General features: G+C 37.9%; 1 protein-coding gene and 1 pseudogene across 6 annotated transcripts in view; both read left to right on the forward strand.

Moving 5' to 3' along the window:
• Positions 1–25,047, forward strand: part of LOC106091660 (pseudouridylate synthase RPUSD2) — a 431,111-nt gene that overhangs the window by 291,346 nt on the left and 114,718 nt on the right. For all 6 annotated transcript variants that reach the window (XM_059365906.1, XM_059365903.1, XM_059365901.1 and 3 more), the window contains one exon: positions 7,347–7,567. In XM_059365906.1, the coding sequence (XP_059221889.1) occupies positions 7,347–7,567 (221 nt within the window). The remainder of the gene's footprint in view (positions 1–7,346; positions 7,568–25,047) is intronic.
• LOC106091661 (peptidyl-prolyl cis-trans isomerase 6-like) lies at positions 18,231–19,012 on the forward strand (annotated as a pseudogene).

Here is a 25,047-nt window from a genome sequence, read left to right on the forward strand (position 1 = left end):
TTTGGGAGTAGAAAACGAATTTAATATCCAAATGTATGGCATCACCCCTTCCCCAAAACCCCCCCAAAGGGTAACAATTTTTCGACCATGCCAATATGTGCCTCTAATGAAAGGTATTTGAGATTAGAAAATGAATTTGATAACCTGTTTTGGGGCCGCCATGTGTTGGGGACGCCTCATCGTGTAAACTCCACCAAACCAATGGCAATATGGGGTTTAAACAAATGGTATTTGAAAGTAGAGCACGATGCTGATATTTTTGCATGGCCAAGTGTTTGGGGATCATGAACATATCGGGCTGAAATTAAGTATGGAGTATACCTTACATCCATACTTAAATTCGTAGACCAATAAAGATCATATGGAATTCAGATAAAGGCACTTATATTGTGGAACTGTTAGTCAAGCCATATACTATTTTCGTAGCATGGTATTTCACTAAAAGCTCTTTAATTGTCGAAAATAAAAATATTCCAAAGAAATTTTGTTCCATATAAAGTAAAGAAGAAGGTTTATAATATAAAAACATTAACATATCGTTAAAATATAATTGCATATTGTTTAAAACGTGTTTTATTAATTTTATTAATATTAATAACTTTTCTCCACAACAACCATTTGCATTCTTTAACTTTGAGATGGTAAAATAGGCTCGGCGTATCGATTTTTCTTCCCCAAAATCGATAACTTTTTGACAAATTACTATCGTAAGCCATGATCCAATTTGTACTTACAAAAACTCGCGCGATAACGGATGCGATAATTAGGCCTCAGATTTTTCGAACATATTGTTTCATCTAAAAACCTCCTCCCTAAACCTGTTAACGAAGGTAGCGTTGTTATCAACATTAAATGTTAATAGGCCATAAGTATTCAAGAATTCTGCTAGGGCTTGGTACAGGTTATTAATGTTGGTACTACCCCATGTGTTGAGAGATCGCATCGCACCCTTTAAGTACCTCATTTCCTGTCTGTTTTGCTTTCCTCACCAACCGTGCAGCTCCGACGTAGGTGGCGGTGTCGGATGGTCCAAAGGCAGATAAAGTGAGGCCATTTATGCATCCCTGTCTCTGAAGAAAATACATAATTTAAATTTTTATGACAAAGTCGTTGATAGTTCCATCGTTGGGTCCCTGTTCGTTAGGCTGTGTTGAGTCTCTCGCCCTGCACTGCCTGATGTTTTAGAATTAGGATGTTTGCTTATCATGGTCTTTCCAATATTGAGAGAGTCGGTGATGGCTCGTCAACGGCCCCCTGTTCATTAGGCGTTATTGAGTGCCCTTCCACTGCCCTGTCTTCATAATCTTCAAAATGATGGCCTTGGTCCCCCTGTGCGCCATGTCTTAGCCAAACTTGTCACGAAGACTTGATCAATGCCCACATCAAGGAGAGTTTCTTCCTCCTTTTCCTCCCCGTGGAATACCTCTCATTTCTCCACGAAAAAATCTTGAATGTGATTGTTAAAGACTTCCATCATACATTCCGTCGTCAATTTGCCGCCCTCACCATTGGTGAAGACTGTCGCCTTTGTGAGCTAAGGGATGTCCGTTTTCTTACAAGGTCGTGATTTGCGTGTGGGTACTTCCAACGAGCTTTTTGACGGAATCATTACATTCTGCTGACGCAAAACGTCTTAATGTGTCCCATTTATACTCGCAACTCATTATATGTAATTATGGACCCCTTTCAGAATTCAATTACCAGATGCTCCCGCGCCACGATATAACTCCCCAAAAATGAAAATGAAACTAATCTCCAAAATTGGGGAATTATTTTATAATGCAATAACTCCCCAAAAGTTAAAATGAAACTAATCTCCAAAATTGGGGAGTTATTTTATAATGCATTAACTCTCCAAAAATTTAAATGAAATAATGCCCCAACAAGAAAATGGTTTTTGGGATCTTGTTTAATTTTTCAAGGATTGAAACAAATTAAAGAAATTAATTTTAATAATTCAGTTTATCTAAAAATTCACATTAATTAAAGCCCCGCATTGAATCTATATAAGTCTGTACACTAAGGATAATTATATATGCCAAGTCCTTGAAAATTGGCATCTGCTTGCAAACTTATCTGGTGTATGTTGCAAATTTGCTGGTGTTTGCGCGGTAAAAGCACAACTTTTGGTATTTGTTCTTGGAAACAACATATTCAAATCCAGCGGATTGTGTAGAATTATTTTCCTGTCTGGCAATTTCGTCCTAAGATGAATAACTCTCTGAATTTACAATTTGTATTTCTATTTATGATTCCTTGACAGTACAAGAAGTATTAACTTATAATTAGTTTCATCAGTTGGGCCAAAATGCCAAAATTTATAAATTATGTAACTCAAAATAATATTGGGTTGCTCAAAAAGTAATTGCGGATTTTTCATATAGTCGGCGTTGACAAAATTTTTCACAGCTTGTGACTCTGTAATTGCATTCTTTCTTCTGTCAGTTATCAGCTGTTACTTTTAGCTTGCTTTAGAAAAAAAGTGTTAAAAAAAGTATATCTGATTAAAGTTCATTCAAAGTTTTATTAAAAATGCATTTACTTTCTTTTAAAAAATCCGCAATTACTTTTTGGGCAACCCAATAATAGAATGGAAAGAAGAGGAAATAAGTTTGAAATTAAATTAAAAACAAGAAAATAAATATAAGAACTTTAACAAAAATTTATTTTTAAACCAAGTAAAGACTATTTCACAATAATAGTAGCTAAGTGAGGTGCTTAAAAATGTTAGATTTGAAAATGGAAATTGATTTCAATCTCGGTGGGAGGTTGTTCCAAAGACGAAAAGTATTTATGAAAACTTGCTCTCAGAAATGAGGTATCGATAACTTATCGGTGTAAAAACGTTAAACCTGGTGTATATAATCTTGTGTAATGTCAAAATCGAACGATATTGTAAAAGATTTTCAAAATCCATACCATTAAACCCCTTGGCCAAAAGAGTCACACTTTCAAATCTCTTCACCCCATATCATATCTCTTCACGCAGTGTGTTCTGGTGGACGGAACTCGCATAAATATCACAACAATAAAGTAATTTCGAGTAAAATACTGAATCTTCCACATAGTACGTAACATGCCATACACAATGCCAATGGTAAATTTTACATGCTTGTCCTACGATAAGTTGTCATCAAATATTAGCTCAAGATTTCTGCTGTGTCACATATCCCAGGAAGACGTAGACCCTGGGACCGAACCCTAAGTGACTCAACACGAAAGTGTTAGGAATGAGGAACTCTTACTACTCACGGAAACAGCGAAACTAAGATTCCATTAGTTTCGCTGCATAATTACCAGATCCCTAGTAATTTCTCAGCTTCGAGATTAAAATATCGTGACACATTGTGTCAAATGCCTTGAAGTGATCAAGAAGGACCAAGAAGCTTTTACGGTTGTTTTCAATAAAGACCGAATATTCTCCACTACATAAAGAAGTACCGTGGCACAACTACGTTTTGCCCTAAACCCACTTTGCTTATCAGTCAAGGTCGTGGATAAAACGGATAATATCGCTATAGGTCTATATTCATCACTTTGTTTGCGTATGGGAACGACGATAGAAACCTCTCCAAACCTATATGTACAACCATCAGAAATAATTTAATCTGTTTGATTTAAGAGTAGTTTATTAACTCAGATTTATTGCAAACTTTTGAATCCATAATGCGAGTGCGCTTGAAGTGCACTAAAAATAAGTTGTTGTTCATTCTGAACACAGCAAATGGTTATATTAGTAGCTTGAAAATAATGGTTTTTGAGTTCATAGTGTTAGACAATTATAAAAATGCTCGCAAGTTTATTTTAGGATAAATTGTATTACGGTCTTTCTCATATCCTGCTCGAAATCCGCAATAAACACCTTTGGCTTCATGTAAAAAAAAACTTTTTTTGGTAATATACCGCTGTACGCCTTAAATGTTGTTTTTTATCGGAATCGGATAAGCTTCCTCATTTTCGTGGTTGTGCTCCGAATAATTTTTTGCTTAAACACACTTGCCGCCCGGGAGCTAACTCACCCTGGCCTTGCAAGATTCCAACCTGCACGCATATTTAACCACATCTTGATAAGAAAACTTACGTTGATAGATAATTTTTCAATCTATCACGTTAAAAGATGTTTTGATATAGCTGCCATATAAACCGATCTTGGGTCTTGACTTCTTGAGCCTCTAGAGTGCGCAATTCCTATCCGATTGAAATGAAATTTTGCACGACGTGTTTTGCTATGATATCCAACAACTGTGCCAAGTATAGTTCAAATCGATCCATAACCTGATATAGCTGTCATATAAACCGATCTTGGGTCTTGACTTCTTGAGCCTCTAGCGTGCGCAATTCTTATCCGATCAGAATGAAATTTTGCACGACGTGTTTTGTTATGATATCCAACAACTGTGCCAAGTATGGTTCAAATCGGTCCATAACCTAATATAGCTGCCATATAAACCGATCTTGGGTCTTGACTTCTTGAGCCTCTAGAGTGCGCAATTTTTATCCGATTGGAATGAATTTTTGCACGAAGTATTTCGTTATGATATCCAACAACTTTGCCAAGTATGGTTGAAATCGGTCCATAGCCTGATATAGTTGTCATATAAACAGATCTGGGGATTTGACTTCTTGAGCTTCTAGAGGGCGCAATTCCTATCCGATTTGGCTGAAATTTTGCATGACGTATTTTATTTTTGCTTTCAACAACTGTTTCAAATAAGGTTCAAATCGGTTCATAACCTGATATAGCTGCCATATAAACCGATCTGGGATCTTGACTTCTTGACCCCTAGAGGTCGCAATTATTATCCGATATGCCTGAAATTTTGTACGACGGATCCTCTCATGACCATCAACAAACGTGTTTGTTATGGTCTGAATCGGTCTATAGCCCGATACAGATCCCATATAAATCGTTCTCTCTATTTTACTTCGTAAGCCCCAATGGGCGCAATTCTTATACGAATTAGCTAAAATTTTACACAGGTCTCCAACATATAATTTAATTGTGGTCCGAACCGGACCATATCTTGATATCGTTTTAATAGCAGAGCAACTCTTTTCTTATATCCTTTTTTGCCTAAGAAGAGATGCTGGGAAAAGAACTCGACAAATGCGATCCATGGTGGAGGCTATATAAGATTCGGCCCGGTAGAACTTAGCACGCTTATACTTGTTCTATCTATCATGTTAAAAGATCATTTTCATCTATCACGCACAGAAGCTTACTGTTACGCCTTTGGTCACTAAAAACTTCACAATTTTTTTTTCAGTAAATCCTCGCTTTGCGACGGTATGCTTGTTATAACAATGTGTAATAACACCCCGAAATCCTAGTTTGGTATTTGTTCCATTTGTGAGAGATGGAGTAACTTTGTTTTGAAATAACTCAAAACAGGAAATAAATCCCTAAAAAACCAAATAACTCCCCAAAAATAGTTGTTTTTGCTTTCTGTAGAGAATTTTTAGGGGTTATTTCATAGAGCCGATGCTCCACTGGTGACCGATTATCTGGTGGAATCCTACCGGATGCACTGCCGATATCGATGACTATATAAGTCATCTCATCTCTGTCGTGCTTGCTTGCCACTCTGTCGTAAGAGGGCGGTGCCTTACCTTTCATAACGACCATATTCCTCTTCTGTGGTGGCTGTGGCATCCTTTTGGAAGTCACAGGGGTCGTGAGCGCTTCCTGTTCCGACTTTGTTGTCCTTCGCAGGACACTGTCTGGAGTCCATATTGCGGGAGGTCTGACTTGGTCTTCCCAGAGTATTTGCTCTCTTTCTTCTTATGCGTCTTAGCAGTGTTATGCTCTTCGGGAGATCTGTTTCTCTTTGCTGCTTCCGTAGAAGTTCCTGGAGTATCAGTTCTATCCCTTCCAGCGTCCAGCACTTTCGCCCGATTGCGCTGCCCGTGCAAACGGCTCAGTCTCCTTCGTCGTGCATCGGATTGCTTTCACGCTGTCCTCATCTCTCGATTCGCCTGCGATAACTCTTTCATCGACACTGTCGCCGTCTAAATCGAAAACACCATATTTACTTAAAGGCTGGGGACGAACTGCGTATTGCTCTGATTTATCCGTCTCTTCCTCATTAGTTAGTCTGACGACTGGTTGTGCGCTTAAAGCATTACAGCTACGGTCTGATGCGACTACAGCTACAGTCTGATGCTACACGGCAGCTGTTGGGTCTTTGAAACCTACTTCTAAAAGGCTTTCAAATTGTTTGTAATAGGTAACTATTCCGAAATACGGATATTTTTCTTTCAGGAGCGAAATGAAAATACGTCCGCTCCACTCAACGGTTACTTAAATATTGAATTTCATTGAGAGAATGCTTTTTGAGTTATTTCACCACCAACAATGTGATGTCCCTAGACTAGGGGATGCGTGCACTTGTGTGCAGAAAGTGTGCGTACATTAGCAGAAAATATGAGAAAAAGAAAATAACAGCAAAGAGAATGCGAACAAAATTCTGACACCTGTTAACAACTGTTTGCGTGAGACAACCTTGCAAGCGTTGAGATTTAAACACGTTAGCGGTATATACACGTTGATAGCTCTATCGCGGCAGTGGTAATTCTTACGTGACACATTATAACGGCGACTACTATGCAGGGTACAAGTGCTGCTCAGTTTTATTTTTGGATTGCTGTGACCATTATATTCTTCCTGTCTCGAAGACCATTGTAGTTAAATTGCAATAAATTGCGGACAACTGCTTTCGAAAGACCGCACTATGCAGGTGTAATCTTATTGACATTTTAGTCAATGCCTTCTATGCTTGGACAGTACAAAGCATCTTTCTCAAGTCTTCCTTTTTAGCTTTTCGAATTTGTTTTCCTGCTGGTTTTCACCTTATATATCGAATTCCGTGCAATTTTTGACCTAATATTACGATTATTTCCTTCTCGGACCATTGACACCCTCAAATCCCGGACCTTATTGATAAGATTTGTCGAAAATATTGTCACATCCAAAACCTCTTTCGTAATACTGTTCACAAAGATAGCTGAGTTACCTGTATTAACTGTTATTTAGTCGTTGGTATTGAAAAATTCTGCCTTGCCTCTATCAGGCTAGAATGATCACTCGTCGTCGGTGCTGATTATTACTCCCTGCTCCGTAAATTTAATTTTTCATTCTGACCTTCTTAGGCACGTAAGCACGAAACTTCATCCACTCTAAAGCAAGCCTTAGATAAGGTGGGGTGGCCTGCTCACCTCTACGTATCCGCTACATGGGGACTCCGCTAGACGTCTAATTTATTGTGTACAAATTGTATTGAAAATAATTTCTATATACATATTTATTATAGCTTGATTTATTCAAAATATTTTTTTTTCAATTGTAGGTTCATCCCTGTGGAAGATATCGCCATAATACTGTAGTCTTCATTTTGGCTAAAGAATACAATTTAAAAAACTTACGCACTATTCATCGTCTGGATCGGTTAACATCGGGTCTTCTTCTGTTCGGCCGTAGTCCAAAAAAAGCACGTCAGTTGGAACATCAGATTCGAAACAGACAAGTTCAAAAGGAGTACGTCTGTAGAGTGGAAGGCAATTTTCCGGAGTAAGTATTATTGACAATCCACAAATTTGGGTTGTCGTCAGACATATAAATGCAATAACTGTTGTATGGTACAAAATTGCTCGACTCCGGGACAGTCGCCATTATGTTTTTAGGACAAGTTAACATGTGTTGACATGTCTTCCATCAATTGCGGAATTACTTTTTTTAGCAATTTTGTTATTTTACGCCTGAAGTTTTGCCAGTTGACCAATTAACTTAAACTGAACCGTATCATGCATTTTTAAAGTGCAATTAGCAGTTTTCAATCAGATGTTTATTGGAAGTAGACTCCAGACTTTGTAGTTCCTTTCTTTCGGTATTAAAATTATGGATTTAATTACGATACTAACTTTTTTATTTAAGTTGTTTTCATTAGGTAAAATGTTATTTCACCGACCAGAGCCATGTTTTTGCGCATGTGGTAGAGGGTGAAAGTATTTACTGAAATTTACTGAAATCTCTGAAAAAATAGCGAATGATCCCTTTGGAATGGATAAAAACTGTCCACGTTAAAATAATGTATAAAATTTATTTTTAACAAAATAACTCTAAATTTTTTGAAAGACATGCCAACACATGCTAAATTACCTAAAAAAAATAATGCTTATAAAGAAAGTATCAATCACAAACCATTTTAAAATTATTTAAAAAGTGCAAAACTGAGTGCCAATGTACCAATTTTGTGTACTATTTTTTAAAGTTTTTTTTTTTTTTAATTTTCAGTAATTATCAAAACCTGATAGTTAAAAGAGCATTCGCCACAAAAAAGGTTATTGTTTTAGTAATATACTTGATTTTTAAAATTCGAAAGAAATCCAAAAAGTGAAACATCCACATGGTTGTGCTTCCCGCTATATATTCTGAACATTCGAATGCAGATTAGTCAAATATTTGAACCAACTCATCATATTGGCCCAAATATGTCAAATTTATACAGTGCCACATTATTCACATTAGACTCATTTATTTGACACGTTTCGTTTGTTCAAAAACGAACCAATAATTGAAAAAGTCGATTTTATTAAAATCAATTGGTGCCGTGGCTTATAAAATGTTACATAGTTTATGCAGTCCAGTTTCCCCTGTGTCTAAGAAGTATGACGAGTTGTGCGATATATTAGATACACAGTACACCCCACCTACAATAGCGTTTAGCGAAAGAAAAAGGTTTCATGTCTCAACCAAAAATGTCGGTGAAACAGTTGCTGAGTGTGTATTCTCTTTAGGTTGTCATTGATAGAGTTGAGCTTAATGCTGTGTGTAATACGGGTGCTTCGTGTACGTTGATGCATGCTTGTTTTTATAAGTAGAACAAGATTAAACAAACCCTTCGTCCAGGCAATGTACCATATGTAGACTACAATGGTGACAGGTTGAAGCTGGTAGGAGAATATGCTGCATCGGTGACGTTTCAAGGTAAAAGTAAATCAGTTGATGTTGTTTTAAATTCATCAAATCCGCCACTGCTGGATTATAATGCAACGATTATTGAACAAATCAAGAATGAATTTTCCGATGTTTTTTGAGACAAGTTGGGAGAATACAATGTTAACCAAATTTCTTTTAAATTGCTGAGGATGCAGTTCCTGCTTTTTGTAAACCAAGATCTTTACCATTGGCATTGAAAGGCAAGATAGATTAGAAGTTATGGGACCTAATAAGTTCTGGTGTTTTGGAGCCGGTTGATAATTCCGATTGGGGAACTCCTTTAGTTCCAATTTTGAAGCCAAATAGTGATTTGAGGATATGCGGTGACTACATGGTCACACTAAACAGACTTTTGTTCGATTTTAAATAACCCTTGGCCAGAATTGATGAGATTTTCGCATCGTTAGAGGGTGGTGAAGTTTTCACGAAGCTTGATTTATCCAATGCTTATAATCAGCTTGTTTTGGATAAAGATTCTCAATTTTTATGTGCATGGAGGTACTTTGAAAGTGAAGTGACTGCCCTTTGGTGTCAAGACGGCTGCGGCCATTTTTTAAAAGACGATGGAAAGTCTTTTAAGGGATATTCCATATGTTGTTGTTTACCAGGATGACATTACCACCACTGGAAAAAATATGCAAGAGCATATCAGAACTTTGGAGTGAGTACTTCAAAAACTACAATCTTCAGGATTGAAACTCAATTTAAATAAATAAAAATAAATCTTTTTACACCCACCTCCGACATCGAAATATCCATTTCCGACTCCATAAAGTATATAAATAAAATCTAAGACGATTTAGCCATGTCCGTCCGTCGGTCTGTTGAAATCACGCTACATATATTGAGCTGAAACTTTGCACAGATTCTTTGTTCGTCCATAAGCAGGTTAAGTTCGAAAATGTGCTATATCGGACTATACCTTGATTTTTTTTTAAGGATCGGCCAATTTAGTGTCTTTGGCCCGAAAAAGCCACATTTATGGGGAACTCTTTTTTCACAAGAAGCTATGTATGTAAAATCAAATCAAGCTTCCGAGTCTTTTTTAAAAAAAGTCTATTTTTATCCTTTTTGTCGAATGGTTCGCTAAGAACTGAATCTTAACATGACACATGCAATACCTTTCAATAAACGTAGACTAATAATCAACTCACTTTCTTTTGTACAACTCACAAGCACGCATAAGGAAATTTAGGACAGTGAGTTGTGTTAGCAGGCCACCGTAGCGCAGAGGTGGCGCTGAACGCCTGGGTTCGAATCCTGGCGAAATCATCAGAAAAAACAAGTAAAAGCGTGCTAAGTTCGGCCGGGCCGAATCTTATATACCCTCCACCATGGATCGCATTTGTCGAGTTCTTTTCCTGGCATCTCTTCTTAGGCAAAAAAGGATATAAGAAAAGAGTTGCTCTGCTATTAAAACGATATCAAGATATGGTCCGGTTCGGACCACAATTAAATTATATGTTGGAGACCTGTGTAAAATTTTAGCTAATTCGTATAAGAATTGCGCCCATTGGGGCTTACGAAGTAAAATAGAGAGAACGATTTATATGGAATCTGTATCGGGCTATAGACCGATTCAGACCATAATAAAAACGTTTGTTGATGGTCATGAGAGTATCCATCGTACAAAATTTCAGGCATATCGGATAATAATTGCGACCTCTAGGGGTCAAGAAGTCAAGATCCCAGATCGGTTTATATGGCAGCTATATCAGGTTATGAACCGATTTGAACCTTATATGACACAGTTGTTGAAAGTAAAAATAAAATACGTCATGCAAAATTTCAGCCAAATCGGATAGGAATTGCGCCCTCTAGAAGCTCAAGAAGTCAAATCCCCAGATCTGTTTATATGACAGCTATATCAGGTTATGAACCGATTTGAACCATACTTGGCACAGTTGTTGGATATCATAACGAAATACTTCGTGCAAAAATTCATTCAAATCGGATAAGAATTGTGCCCTCTAGAGGGTCAAGAAGTCAAGACCCAAGATCGGTTTATATGGTAGCTATATCAGGTTATGGACCGATTTGAACCATACTTGGCACAGTTGTTGGGTATCATAACAAAACACGTCGTGCGAAATTCCATTCCAATCGGATAAGAATTGCGCACTCTACAGGCTCAAGAAGTCAAGACCCAAGATCGGTTTATATGGCAGCTATATCAGGTTATGGACCGATTTGAACCATACTTGGCACACTTGTTGGATATCATAACAAAACACGTCGTGCAAAATTTCGTTCTGATCGGATAAGAATTGCGCACGCTAGAGGCTCAAGAAGTCAAGACCCAAGATCGGTTTATATGGCAGCTATATCAGGTTATGAACCGATTTCAACCATACTTGGCACAGTTGTTGGATATCATAGCAAAACACGTCATGCAAAATTTCATTCCAATCGGATAAGAATTGCGCACTCTACAGGCTCAAGAAGTCAAGACCCAAGATCGGTTTATATGGCAGCTATATCAAAACATGGACCGATATGGCCCATTTACAATACCAACCGACCTACACTAATAAGAAGTATTTGTGCAAAATTTCAAGCGGCTAGCTTTACTCCTTCGGAAGTTAGCGTGCTTTCGACAGACAGACGGACGGACGGACGGACGGACAGACGGACGGACATGGCTAGATCGACATAAAATGTCGCGACGATCAAGAATATATATGCTTTATGGGGTCTCAGACGAATATTTCGAGTAGTTACAAACAGAATGACGAAATTAGTATACCCCCCATCTTATGGTGGAGGGTATAAAAAAAATCTATGTATGCAAACTTGGAGCAAAATAAAGTTGCCAATTTCATGGCCCATTGTAGCACTGGTGAATGCTCAGCAAAGATTTTCTTTAGCAGAAAATCAAAAACCCAGTTCAGTCTTTTCAAACCACCAACGACTAAAGAAACGCACAGGAAAACAGCGTTCGCAACCACAAAGGGAATCGATATATTCAATTTGCCGAAGGTTAGAGGGTAATGGTACGAGATTACCATAATTCTAATAAATCCAGTTGGTCACAAGTAACAATAAAACAACAACTTGGATCTCAATCGTATTCGTGCATTTTATTATACAACAACTGTGTCATTAAACGCCATCTAGATCAGATAAGAGGTCAAAAGCAGAAACAACAACAAATCGTCGAAATTGATTTGCAAGCACCTACATCAAATACCTGGCCCACAGCCGATGTAAACAACTGAAGATATTTCACACACTAGAAGAGAACTCAGACCACGAGAGGGAGGAAGAGTGGTACGAAACCCAGATTCAGATATAAACAGCAATTAAGATGTCAATTGATAATGTAAAATTTTTCTTTTACCATTCCATTGACTTTGTACTTGATTGACATGTTACTAACAGCTTTAGGAGGAGCATATAGAGTATTCAATATTAACATGATTACGTTCCAGTGTAATGTACGTTTTCCACCTCTTCTTATTATCTTGTTATCCGCAGAACAAGTGTTAAAATTCAGATTAGTTAAATATTTTATCCAACTTACCATATTTGCGCAAAATTTCAAATTTATATGTGTGTGTGTGCATGTCTATATTAAAGAAACGCAAGCAGATGAATAGATCTCTCACTTTTATCTATTCATCTGCTTGTGTCTCTTTAATATAGACATGCACACACATACACATAATTATGTTTATGTATACACCTTGTTATACATTTCTAGTTCTAAGGTTTGTTTTGTTATAAATAAAGATTACTCTGTATTTGGAATTCAATTGCAACGCATCATTTCCCTGCCGTGTTAATACACTACATCCAAATTAAATCAGTATAAATTTGAAATTTTGCACAAATATCTATATTAGTTGGATCAAATATTTAACTAATCTGAACCTAGTTTTAGTCAATTTAAGTAATTTTTTCCAAACATAGAATTTCAATGAAATTTTTCTAAACACATAATTTCAATGAAGATTTTTTTGGAACAATTATTTTTAAAGAAATTTTAATACATCCTAAATAAGCACAAAATTTCAATGACATATTTCAAGACAAATTTCCGATAAAATTTTCTCCAAAGACATAATTGCAACAAAATTTTCTTAATGACAAAAGTTCAATGAAATTTTTTTAAAGACAAAAAAAAAGGATTCCATCTGATCATCGGTCCCAAGGTGAGGATCTGGTTAACGATCGTATTTTTAAACATGTGTGGAACTGTAGAGGGTCTACCCATACAAAAAATGAGCTGCGAGTCTAGAGGGGACATCTCTACGCTGCGTTTTGGGTTGGGGGAATATATTGATACCGTCAAACAGCTCGTCAGAGTATTCACGCTCCCTGGGAGGGCGCAAAGCTCGACCTGGTGAGAAAGATCGATATGCCCCAGCTCACAAAGGCTACGGTCTTCATCAAGGGATGGGGCAGTAAATTTGCGACGGAACGCATGTTGGGATTCTTGGGCAAGCAAAACGAAAGTTTGGTCGTAGAGAAGTGAGAGGTTTTCCACAGGGAGGGGAAGGAGGAAGGAACTCTCTTTGTGGTTGGCATTGATCAAGTCTCCGCAGAATTTCAATAACATATTTCATGCTAAGACAAAATTTAAAATAAAATTTTTTAATAAAAAAAATTTCTTTATTAAAATTAATAGACGGGAAATTAAAGCCTGTGCAACGAAATCTATAGTTAGGTTACGTTGAAAAGAGGGTGCAGATATTAATCCACCCCATGCCACTATGGACATACACCCAAGCCAGTAATCGGCTTGTTGTGCGGTCTAAAAACTATAAAGTAACCTCCAAAAAGAAAATTTTAATTTAGGAATTCCGTGCTACTTACAAAATCCTTAATTCTTTTCAATTCCACTTCCCTAAGTTGGTTCATGTCTGATATTGTTTCTCCACCTAAGTGCCGGCATCTGTTGGACGCGAAAGCTGGCCAATGACAAAAGAAATGTTCAACGTCTCATCATCTTCCCCGCATGCACTACACATGCTATCACTTGCCGCAACGATTTTATTTAAGTGAGCTCGTAGTCCTATGTGCCCCGTTATAATACCAATAGCTATACTAACCTCCTTCTTACTTCCTTTCAGTAAAAGCCTCGTCTTCTCACGATCTGGATCCACCCATAGGATTTTCGCCGTCCTACCGACCGTTTCGCTGTTCCACAATGTTGCATGCGTATTCGTCGCCCACCCCCTAACTCGGACTGCGTCGACCCGAAAGGCTTCGGGTTTACAAAGTTTATTGACGTCAGTCCTCTGGCCTTCACCGCCAAATCGTCTGCCCTTTCATTTTCCCTCTCCCCTAATTCAAATTACCGACTTTTTATGAAGTCGGTAATGGTTCCATCGTCGGGTCCCTGTTCGTTAAGCTTTATTGGGTTTCCATTCCCCGTAATGCCTGATATTTCAATACTAGAATCTTTGCCTATCTTAGTCTTCCAAATCTTTATCTCCGAAATAAATAGGCTTCTTGGAAGCAGGTGATGCTACCATTATCGGCTCCCTATTGGTTGGGTTGCATTGGGTCTCCCGTCGCTGCGCTGCCTAATGTTTCAATATTAGGAGCTTTACCTATCCCAGTATTCCGAATCTTTAAGTCGGTGATGGATCCGTAATCGGGTTCGTGTTTGTTAGGCTGTGTTGGGTCGCTCGCCACTGCCCCGACTGATATTTTGGTATTAGGATGATTGCTTCTCCTAGTCTTTGCAATATTGGGAGATGCCGTGATTGTCTCGTTGTTGGCCCACTGTTTGTTGGGCGGTGTTGAGTCACCTGCCACTGCACGGCCTTATGTCGCAGAATGAAAATTTCTGCCTATCCTAGTCTTCCCAATCTTGAAAATGACAGGTTTCCTTCCTTAGTGCGTCATGACTTTAGTCTTAGCCAAGCTTGTCTCGGAGACTTGATCAATGCCAACTACAAGGAGAGTTCCTTCCTCCTTCTCCCCCCTGAATCCCAACATGCGTTCCGTCGAAAATTTACAGCCTCATCCCTTGATGAAGATCGTCGCCTTTGTAAGCTGCGGGATCTCCATCTTTCTCACCAGGTCGAGCTATGCGCCCTCCCAGGGAGCGTGAATACCTCTGACGAGCTGTTTGACGGTATCAATACATTCCGCCGACCCCAAACGCAGCGTAAAGATGTCCCCTTTAAACTCGCAGCTCATCATTTGTATGGGTGGACCCTCCACAGGGTTCCACACACGTTGAAAAATCCGATCGTTAATCAGATCCTCCCCTTGGCACCGATGATCTGGTGGAATCCTACTGGATGCACTGCCGATATTGATGACTGCTTAAGTCAGCTTATCTCTGTAATGCTTCCTTGCCACTCTGGCGTAAGAGGACGGCTCTTACCATTCTCAGCGACCATCCTCCCCTTCCCTGATGGCTACGGCTTCAGTTTGGAAGTCACTGTCCTCCATGAAGACTCAGGGGCCGTACGCGCCTCCTTCGTTCCTGTTCCAACTTTGTCTACCTCCGCAGGACACTGTCTGGAGTCTCCAGTACTTGAAAACGGGGAGCTGTTTTTCTTCTTCAGTATTTTAGCAGTGTTATGCTCTTCGGGAGATCTGATTCTTTTTCCACCATCCGTAGAAGTGCTTGGAATGTCAGTTCTATTCCTTCCAGCATCCTGCACTTTCGCCCGATTACGCTGCCGGTACATACTCCTCTGTCTCCTTCGTCGTGCACCAGATCGCTTTCTCGGTCTGCTTGTGAGATTAGCAAAGGCATCGCTCACTTCTGCTGTCATCCCGATGCCCTCATCTCTCGATTCGGCTGCGATGACTGTTTTATTGACACAGTCGCTGTCAGAATCCGAGTCAGAAACACTACCTTTACGTATAGGCTGGGGACGAACTATGCATCCCTCTGGTTTATCCGTCTCTTCCTCATTAATTTGTCTGACGACTAGTTGTGCGCTTGAAGCACTACTCTCGACTACAGGTGCCAAGGCACCCACACCTATAGGAGGGGATGACAACGCGCTACGGCCTGACGCCACCACCGCAGATGTTGAGTCTTTGGAGTCGATTTCTAGCCTACTACAAAAGGCTTTAAATTTTTGTTCGTAATAGGTAGTACCTATTCCGAGATAGGGATATATATATTTTTTCTTTGAGGAGCGCAACAATAACACGTCCGCTTCACTTAACGGCTACAATATAGAAATCTATAGAAAATATTACAATTTATTAAAGTTATTCGTTCAGCAGTTTAAAATTAAGTGACAGGAAAAATTTGGAAAATGTTCAATATAAAATACAAATCAAAGACTAACTTACTGTTCTATAAACATACTATTTTTAAGGATTGTTATTACACAAAGTATTTCATCACCCCGTCTCAATTTGATCATTTAAGTAATTTTCGAATTACAATAAAATTTGTTACACCTAATGGCTTAGTAAAATTACCATCTGATCCTTTGTTGATATTGGTTCTAAAATCATTGCCTTTTAAAATGTGATCTCCAATGAATACTGAGCTCGGATGTATGCCATAATTACATGAAAGATCGGTAAGAATGGCAGGGTCAGTTCAAAAGTTTGCTCTGGCTAACTCTTCATTATGTTGTTCCGTTCTGACCCTGTCTCTGGCGCGTGACATATTAAATATTCCTCCATAACAAATAGAAAAAATAAATCCATAACTTACCTTACCTTTCAAATTATAATAACTCACCTTAATTGTTTCAATGACATGGTGTTGTTGTCATTGAGGCACAGCAACCCCACCCATAGCCTATGACAGACTGGTGCCTAAAATGTTACTCTGTCCCATTGACCACTTTTTAAACCTAGAAACTTATAAAACTCAGCATCCCTCAATGATAAGCGGTTTAAAATTTCATATTAACGTCATACAAATCCATGGGATTATATTTAAATATAATATAAGTACATGGGGTACGAAGAAAAAGAGTGCTCTAAAAGTACATAAAGTAATCTAAATGGCGAAATATATTTAATACTAGCGGTTAAAAAAGGGACCAATCTTAAAATTATATTAGTATTAAACAATGTGGATTGAATTTATTAAAAAAAAAAACATTTTTCCTAAAGTAACTCTACATGCTAAAAACATAATGGAAAAATGTTCTCACATTTGTATATTGGTATTTAAGTGCAAATACTCACAATAGAAATATATTGTTTTTACACTTTCTATAAAAAGGAATTCATTAAATCAATTGTTGTTGTTGTAACAGTTTGCGAACTCTGCGACTAAGATGGGGTGCGCCCACAGGGATCTGGGTCTGGCTGGGCAGTTAAACAGGTGACGTGTATCGCACGGTTACTGGTTACAATCGGGACATACATCTTGCACGTCGGCATCAATCCTTGCTCTGTATAAGTTGAGGCGGCTGCATATGCCGGAACGTAACTGAGCCAGAACTACTCTGGTTTGCCGAGGGAGGTCAATTTCCTCAGTCGGCAAATAGTAGGCCGAAAGTAGCGTTGTCGTGAAGTCTTCCGTTCTCCTTGGGGCAAGATCAAAAACGGTCGAGGTGTTGTTGGCCACATATATATGCATGTAAAGGGTGACTTATTGAGAGCTATAGGAAAGTTTTTCAAGAAAACAAAAACACGTTATATTCAGAAATATGCATGAAATCTTTATTTGAATCGATAGTACTGTCACTATTATGTAATGTTTGAAGATTATTTCATGCAAATGTTGACTATGACTGCGCCTCAAATGGTCCTTCCGCTTAGTCCAATTTTGGCATACTATTTCCATACTCTGTGTGGTATGCGGCACCGTCAGGTTGGGACCACATGTCATGCAAGTCAAAAAAAAGTTTGGTATCATCTTTCGTTAGCGCTCACCATTCACAATTACGTTACGATTCGCATAATCTTTGAAGAAGTACGGTCCAATGATGCCACCAGCCCATTAACTGTACCAAACTGTGACTTTTTCTGGATGCATTGGATAATATGGACAAAGCTCAGCGCTCACCATTCACAGTTACGTTACGATTCTTATCATCTTTGAAGAAGTACGGTCCATAAGCCCATAAACCGCAGCAAACTGTGACTTATTCTTGATGCATTGGTAGCTCTTACAATGCTTCATGTAGATTTTCACTCCCAAATCGACAATTCTGCTTATTAACATACCCATTGAGGCAAATATGAGCTTCGTCCATAAAATGGAAGAAGCGCGCGATGAACTTTCTGAAAAGGGCACGCATTTTGATAATTAAATTCAATTATTTGAGAGCGTTGTTAGTTTGAATAGTCAATAGCATTTTCTCCCATAAACACCTTGTGCGCGATTTCATAAACAGGGAAACAGGAAATATACTCATCATGAAATTGTTTTTAAGTTTGTGCTTAGTGGCATTAGCCGCCACTGGTATCTGTGCTGATGATAACAAAGGGCCCAAAGTCACTGCAAAGGTCTTTTTTGACATCACTATTGGCAACGAACCGGCCGGCCGTATTGAAATTGGTTTGTTTGGCAAAACAGTGCCAAAACTGTAGAAAACTTTAAACAATTGGCTGAAAAAACCGCTGGAGAAGGCTATGCTGGCAGCAAATTCCATCGTGTCATCAAAGACTTTATAATTCAAGGTGGTGATTTCACACGCGGTGATGGCACTGGTGGCCGCTCCATTTATGGTGAACGTTTCGAAGATGAGAACTTCAAGCTGAAGCATTATGGTGCCGGTTGGTTGTCCATGGCCAATGCTGGCAAGGATACCAATGGTTCACAGTTCTTCATCACCACCAAACAAACTTCCTGGTTGGATGGTCGTCATGTAGTATTTGGCAAGGTTTTGTCCGGCATGGATATGGTGCGTAAAATTGAAGCTTCCTCCACCAACGGACGTGATCGTCCCGTCAAGGATGTTGTAATCGCTAGCAGCGGCTCATTGCCCGTTGACGAACCTTTCTCTGTGGCAAAGTCTGATGCTACAGACAGATTTTCTCGGTGTATAAAGCGGACGTGTTTTTTTTTATTGCTCCTGTTTATTTTCATTTTTCTTGTGCCATACAGTTAAAAACCTGTGGAAATAAGTGAAACTCTGTCAAGAACGTGTGCCTGCATCAAGGAGAAATCAAGTTGTGACCAGAAAGCTGTGAGAAATACTTTAATTGTTTTAATTTTACTTTGGATTCTCATTGTTTTGGCTGTTCAATTTTATTTTTGCCCGTGGTGAATATAATATCAGCTGTTGACTCTTTGTACATAGTTGTTGTTACTTTAAGTTTTTTTGTTAAAGATCTGGCAGCAATCTAATCGGCTGCATTCCCTGCATACAACACCTATTCACCAATAGGTGGCGCCCTATCAAATTCCGTTAAATTTGAATTTGAGTTTCTTTGAATTTTTGATATTACTATTATCGTCTTTGTTAAAATGTCTTGCCCAATTTCATCCTGTAAAATTACGAAAATTGATGAATCAATGATCTCTTGCTGGCTCTGCTTGGAATCATTTCATGCCAAATGTGCTGTATTGGCCGCACGTACTGTGGACAATCTCCGTGAAGATAAAGGTTTAAGATAGTGTTGTGCTAAATGTTGATTGGTTGATGCTGAGTTCTTCAAATTTTTTAAAAACTCTCGTACTGAACTCGATGCAATTAACACAGAATTTAATTTGATAGCTGAGCGTTTTAAAAAATTTAAAGATTTACTCGATGAATCTTCAAGTCTTGAAGATTCTCTCCGTTCTCCAAATGATAATTCACGTAAAAGGAAGAAGTCAAAGACAAACAAAACAACTGATCAAGCACCTTTGAGTATTAATACTGGAAATACTGCTACTGCAAATAATTCAACTGTGCTAATTGCGAATACTGATTCTGATGTGACTCAAGCAGAAAATTCAAATTTTAGGAAAACTGAACTGATTACTGATACTCAAGTTGGAAATTCTAATTTAAACAAGTAAAAGCGTGCTAAGTTCGGCCGGGCCGAATCTTATATACCCTCCACCATGGATCGCATTTGTCGAGTTCTTTTCCCGGCATCTCTTCTTAGGCAAAAAAAAGGATATAAGAAAAGATTTGCTCTGCTATTAGAGCGATATCAAGATATGGTCCGGTTTGGACCACAATTAAATTATATGTTGGAGACCTGTGTAAAATGTCAGCCAATTCGAATAAGAATTGCGCCCTTTGGGGGCTTAAGAAGTAAAATAGAGAGATCGATTTATATGGGAGCTGTATCGGGCTATATACCGATTCAGACCATAATAAACACGTATGTTGATGGTCATGAGAGAATCCGTCGTACAAATTTCAGGCAAATCGGATAATAATTGTGGCCTCTAGAGGCTCAAGAAGTCAAGATCCCAGATCGGTTTATATGGCAGCTATATCAGGTTATGAACCGATTTGAACCATATTTGGCACAGTTGTTGGATATCATAATAAAATACTACGTGCCAAAATTCATTCAAATCGGATAATAATTGCGCCCTCTAGAGGCTCAAGAAGTCAAGACCCAATATCGGTTTATATGACAGCTATATAAGGTTATAGACCGATTTGGTCTTAATAAGTTCTTTTCACCTTTGAATTCTCCTTCTCCACAAAACTTCGTTAGTGCGACAACTGCATCGCTTAATTCTCCAAGGCCTTTGAAGGTTATACCTCCTATGAAAACTGTTTTTGCTGCTCGTTTTGCTACAGGCACATCTGAAGACGATATGAGATATTATATAAAGTCCAAGCTGAACTTAGATGTGAATTTGAAAATATTTAAGTTTCAGTACAGAGACACACGCAACACGGCATCATTTCGAATTATGGTACCTGACTCTGTTTTTGAAACCGTGGTTAGTCCTGACTTTTGGCCACCGAGGGCTTTAGTAATGGAATATATATACAAAGAAAGGATTCGTATAAATATTGCGCATTTGCCTGCACGTTCTGAAGATTTACCAAAAAACTAAGGAGCTCATCTTCTGATAAACAACTGTTTTTGGTTTATCAGAATGTTAGGGGACTAAATACCAAGTTATCTGGTCTGTATACTGATAGTTTTGGATTCGAATACGATGTAATAATTTTCACTGAAACCTGGCTTCATGGAAACATTTTAAATACTGAAATTTTGTGTGATAGATATCAAGTTTTTAGACGTGATCGTACAATTGGTATAAAAAATCTGGTGGAGGCGTCCTAATTGCTGTCTCGACTGAATACAGTGCATTTATTATAGATGTATTTATTGATCCATCCATCGAATTCCTGGCCGTTAAATTAAAATATAGAAATAAATTTTTATTTTTGACTTGTTCCTCCTGGATCTACTACTGAAATCTATAAAGCACACTTAGCTGCTATCCAATCTGCGCTAAGTCTTTCTAAACCAATGGACTCACTAATTGTAACTGGAGATTTCAATTTACCATCTATTCATTGGAAGGAAAATACTGATACAAACTATTTATTATCCGTCACAAAAAATGGTCATGTTGTGGAATTTATTGAAACAATTTTGAATACTGGTTTATGCCAAATTAATAGAATTTTCAACGCTAATGATAAGATGTTGGATTTACTATTTACCACTGAACCTATGCAAACTTCGCTACAAAAAAACAAACGCTATTACTAGTCCAGAGGATGTATTTCATCCTACTATTCATGTTGATGTCAACCTTTCTACCTCTTTCCTTCGCAAAACACGATTGTCTAATATTGATAGTATTTATGCTTTTTCGAAAACAGATTACCGAAAACTTAATACTCTTATATCCGAAGTTGATTGGCAAGAATCACTTCCATTAAATGATTTGGATGAGTCGATTGTTACATTTTATGATATTCTTAAGGGTTGTATCCAGAAATCCGTTCCTGTTAAATGTAATTTCATTGGTAATGGGCCACCTTGGAATAATAACAAACTGCGCAACTTGAAGAATAGAAAAAATAAACTATATAAAAAGTAAAGGGTGATTTTTTTGAGGTTAGGATTTTCATGCATTAGTATTTGACAGATCACGTGGGATTTCAGACATGGTGTCAAAGAGAAAGATGCTCAGTATGCTTTGACATTTCATCATGAATAGACTTACTAACGAGCAACGCTTGCAAATCATTGAATTTTATTACCAAAATCAGTGTTCGGTTCGAAATGTGTTCATTCACCGTAACGTTGCGTCCAACAGCATCTTTGAAAAAATACGGTCCAATGATTCCACCAGCGTACAAACCACACCAAACAGTGCATTTTTCGGGATGCATGGGCAGTTCTTGAACGGCTTCTGGTTGCTCTTCACTCCAAATGCGGCAATTTTGCTTATTTACGTAGCCATTCAACCAGAAATGAGCCTCATCGCTGAATAAAATTTGTCAAAATTTGAACACATTTCGAACCGAACACTGATTTTGGTAATAAAATTCAAATCTCTTTAATTTAAGTCCCATATTGCCATGGCTGGTAAATATGAACCGTTTGGAGGGTGTTTTGGGTTTGGGGTTGGGCGACCTCGGCTTCTTGTGCGCTCTAAAAACTATAAAGTAACCTCTAACCGAACACTGATTTTGGTAATAAAATTCAATGATTTGCAAGCGTTGCTCGTTAGTAAGTCTATTCATGATGAAATGTCAAAGCATACTGAGCATCTTTCTCTTTGACACCATGTCTGAAATCCCACGTGATCTGTCAAATACTAATGCATGAAAATCCTAACCTCAAAAAAATCACCCTTTATAAGAAAACTGGTACTGCGATGGACTTTTCCAAATACTCTGTTGTTCGTTCTGAATATAACATCTGCAATAAGATCTCATACAACACTTATTTGTCGAATATAAAAAGTCAACTACAAGTAAACCCCAAGTCTTTTTATAAATTTGTAAACTCTAAACGTCGGTCGAATACTTTTTCAAAAGTTTTGAAATTTGGAGCCATCGAAGCGGATGATGACCTTTCCATCAGCAATATGTTTGCAGACTTCTTTGCCACTACTTATTCCCGGAAAACATATAATAAAACTAATGAGCCCTCCCAAAGCTTCTACGGAAATAGCACGATATCTGTTCCACTAACAACATCTGATACTGTACAGCATTATTTGAGGAATATGAATTGTTCCTACAATCCAGGTCCAGATGGTATCCCTAGCAATATTCTTAAGCACTGCGCAAATTCCCTGTCCGGTGTTCTCTCAATATTGTTTAATGAATCTTTACGGAAACAATATTTCCCTCCATTATGGAAAAATTTTTCATTATACCCCTGTTTAAAAGTGGATGTAAATCTGAAGTCACCAACTACAGAGGAATCGCAAAGCTTAGCGCTATTCCGAAAAAATCACTGACTCACTGTCTCATCAAGTTTCTTCACTGTTATCACGATATCAGCATGGATTTCGTAAATCGTACTCAACTGTAACAAATGTTTTGGAATTAACTACAATTGTAAACGAAGGATTTAGAAATCGTTTGCAAACTGACGTTATATATACTGATTTTAGCAAGGCTTTTGATAAGGTAAATCATAGTCTTCTATTACACAAGCTAGACCTCCTTTTCAGACTCGTTGCTAGCATGGATATCAATTTACCTGTCTAATCGCACTCAAACTGTAAAATTTAATGATTCTGTTTCTAAAACTATTGATGTTTTATCTGGAGTCCCACAAGGTAGTCATCTTGGGCCTATTTTGTTTTCATTATTTATTAATGATCTACCATCCACTGCCACTTTCTCTCGAGTACTTATGTATGCAGACGATGTTAAACTTTTCAAAACCATTCAAAATGACACAGATCAACTGAAACTACAATTCGACCTTGACCGATTATACGATTGGTGTCAACTGAATCTAATGGAATTGAACATAAAAAAAATGTAAGCATATATCGTTTTACAGATTAAATCATCTAACAGCAATTTACTCTATAAACGGTTCGCCCCTAGAAACTGTGGAATCAATCATGGATCTTGGCTTCTTGTTAGATCAAAGGTTAAACTATAGATCACATATATCTTTGACGATCAATAAAGCCTATGGTTCTTTAGGATTTGTTAAGCGTTGGAGCAAAGAGTTTGTTGATCCAATCGTCACAAGAAATCTATACACATCCCTTGTTCGACCGGTACTGGAGTATGGTTCTAAAATATGGTGCCCAAATTATAAAATCCACTGCAATTCAATTGAGTCTGTGCAAAAACAGTTCGTGTTATTCTGCTTACGTAGAAGTAACTGGACATTTAATACTTTACCATGTTATAAAGAAAGATTAAATTTGATCAAATTGCCTTCGTTGGAAAGTCGGCGTACAATGCTGAATCTGAATTTCATGTTTAATATACTAAACGGAAACTTGAAGTCGGAGTTTCTGTTGGACCACATCTACTTGAACGTGCCGCTGAGACCTTCACGAAATTTTAATCTTCTTCATGTTGAATACTATCGTACGAATTTTGCGAACAATGACCCATTTAGGCGTTTATGTGTTGAATTTAATAAATTTTACAATAATATAGATCTGTGCGAAAACAAATATTCTTTCTCAGTGTACCACACACTGCTACTACAACAACAAAGATAAAGATTATTATTTTGCTGAATTCGTAGTTATTAAGCTTAGTTTGTATATATTGTATATAGTCTAGTCTGTAAGGATTATAATATCTATAGACTAATGATTAAAAAAAAACAAGTAAAAGCGTGCTAAGTTCGGCCGGGCCGAATCTTATATACCCTCCACCATGGATCGCATTTGTCGAGTTCTTTTCCTGGCATCTCTTCTTAGGCAAAAAAGGATATAAGAAAAGAGTTGCTCTGCTATTAAAACGATATCAAGATATGGTCCGGTTCGGACCACAATTAAATTATATGTTGGAGACCTGTGTAAAATTTTAGCTAATTCGTATAAGAATTGCGCCCATTGGGGCTTACGAAGTAAAATAGAGAGAACGATTTATATGGAATCTGTATCGGGCTATAGACCGATTCAGACCATAATAAAAACGTTTGTTGATGGTCATGAGAGTATCCATCGTACAAAATTTCAGGCATATCGGATAATAATTGCGACCTCTAGGGGTCAAGAAGTCAAGATCCCAGATCGGTTTATATGGCAGCTA

This window comes from Stomoxys calcitrans, chromosome 3 (assembly GCF_963082655.1).
Source record: "Stomoxys calcitrans chromosome 3, idStoCalc2.1, whole genome shotgun sequence".
NCBI lineage: Eukaryota > Metazoa > Arthropoda > Insecta > Diptera > Muscidae > Stomoxys > Stomoxys calcitrans.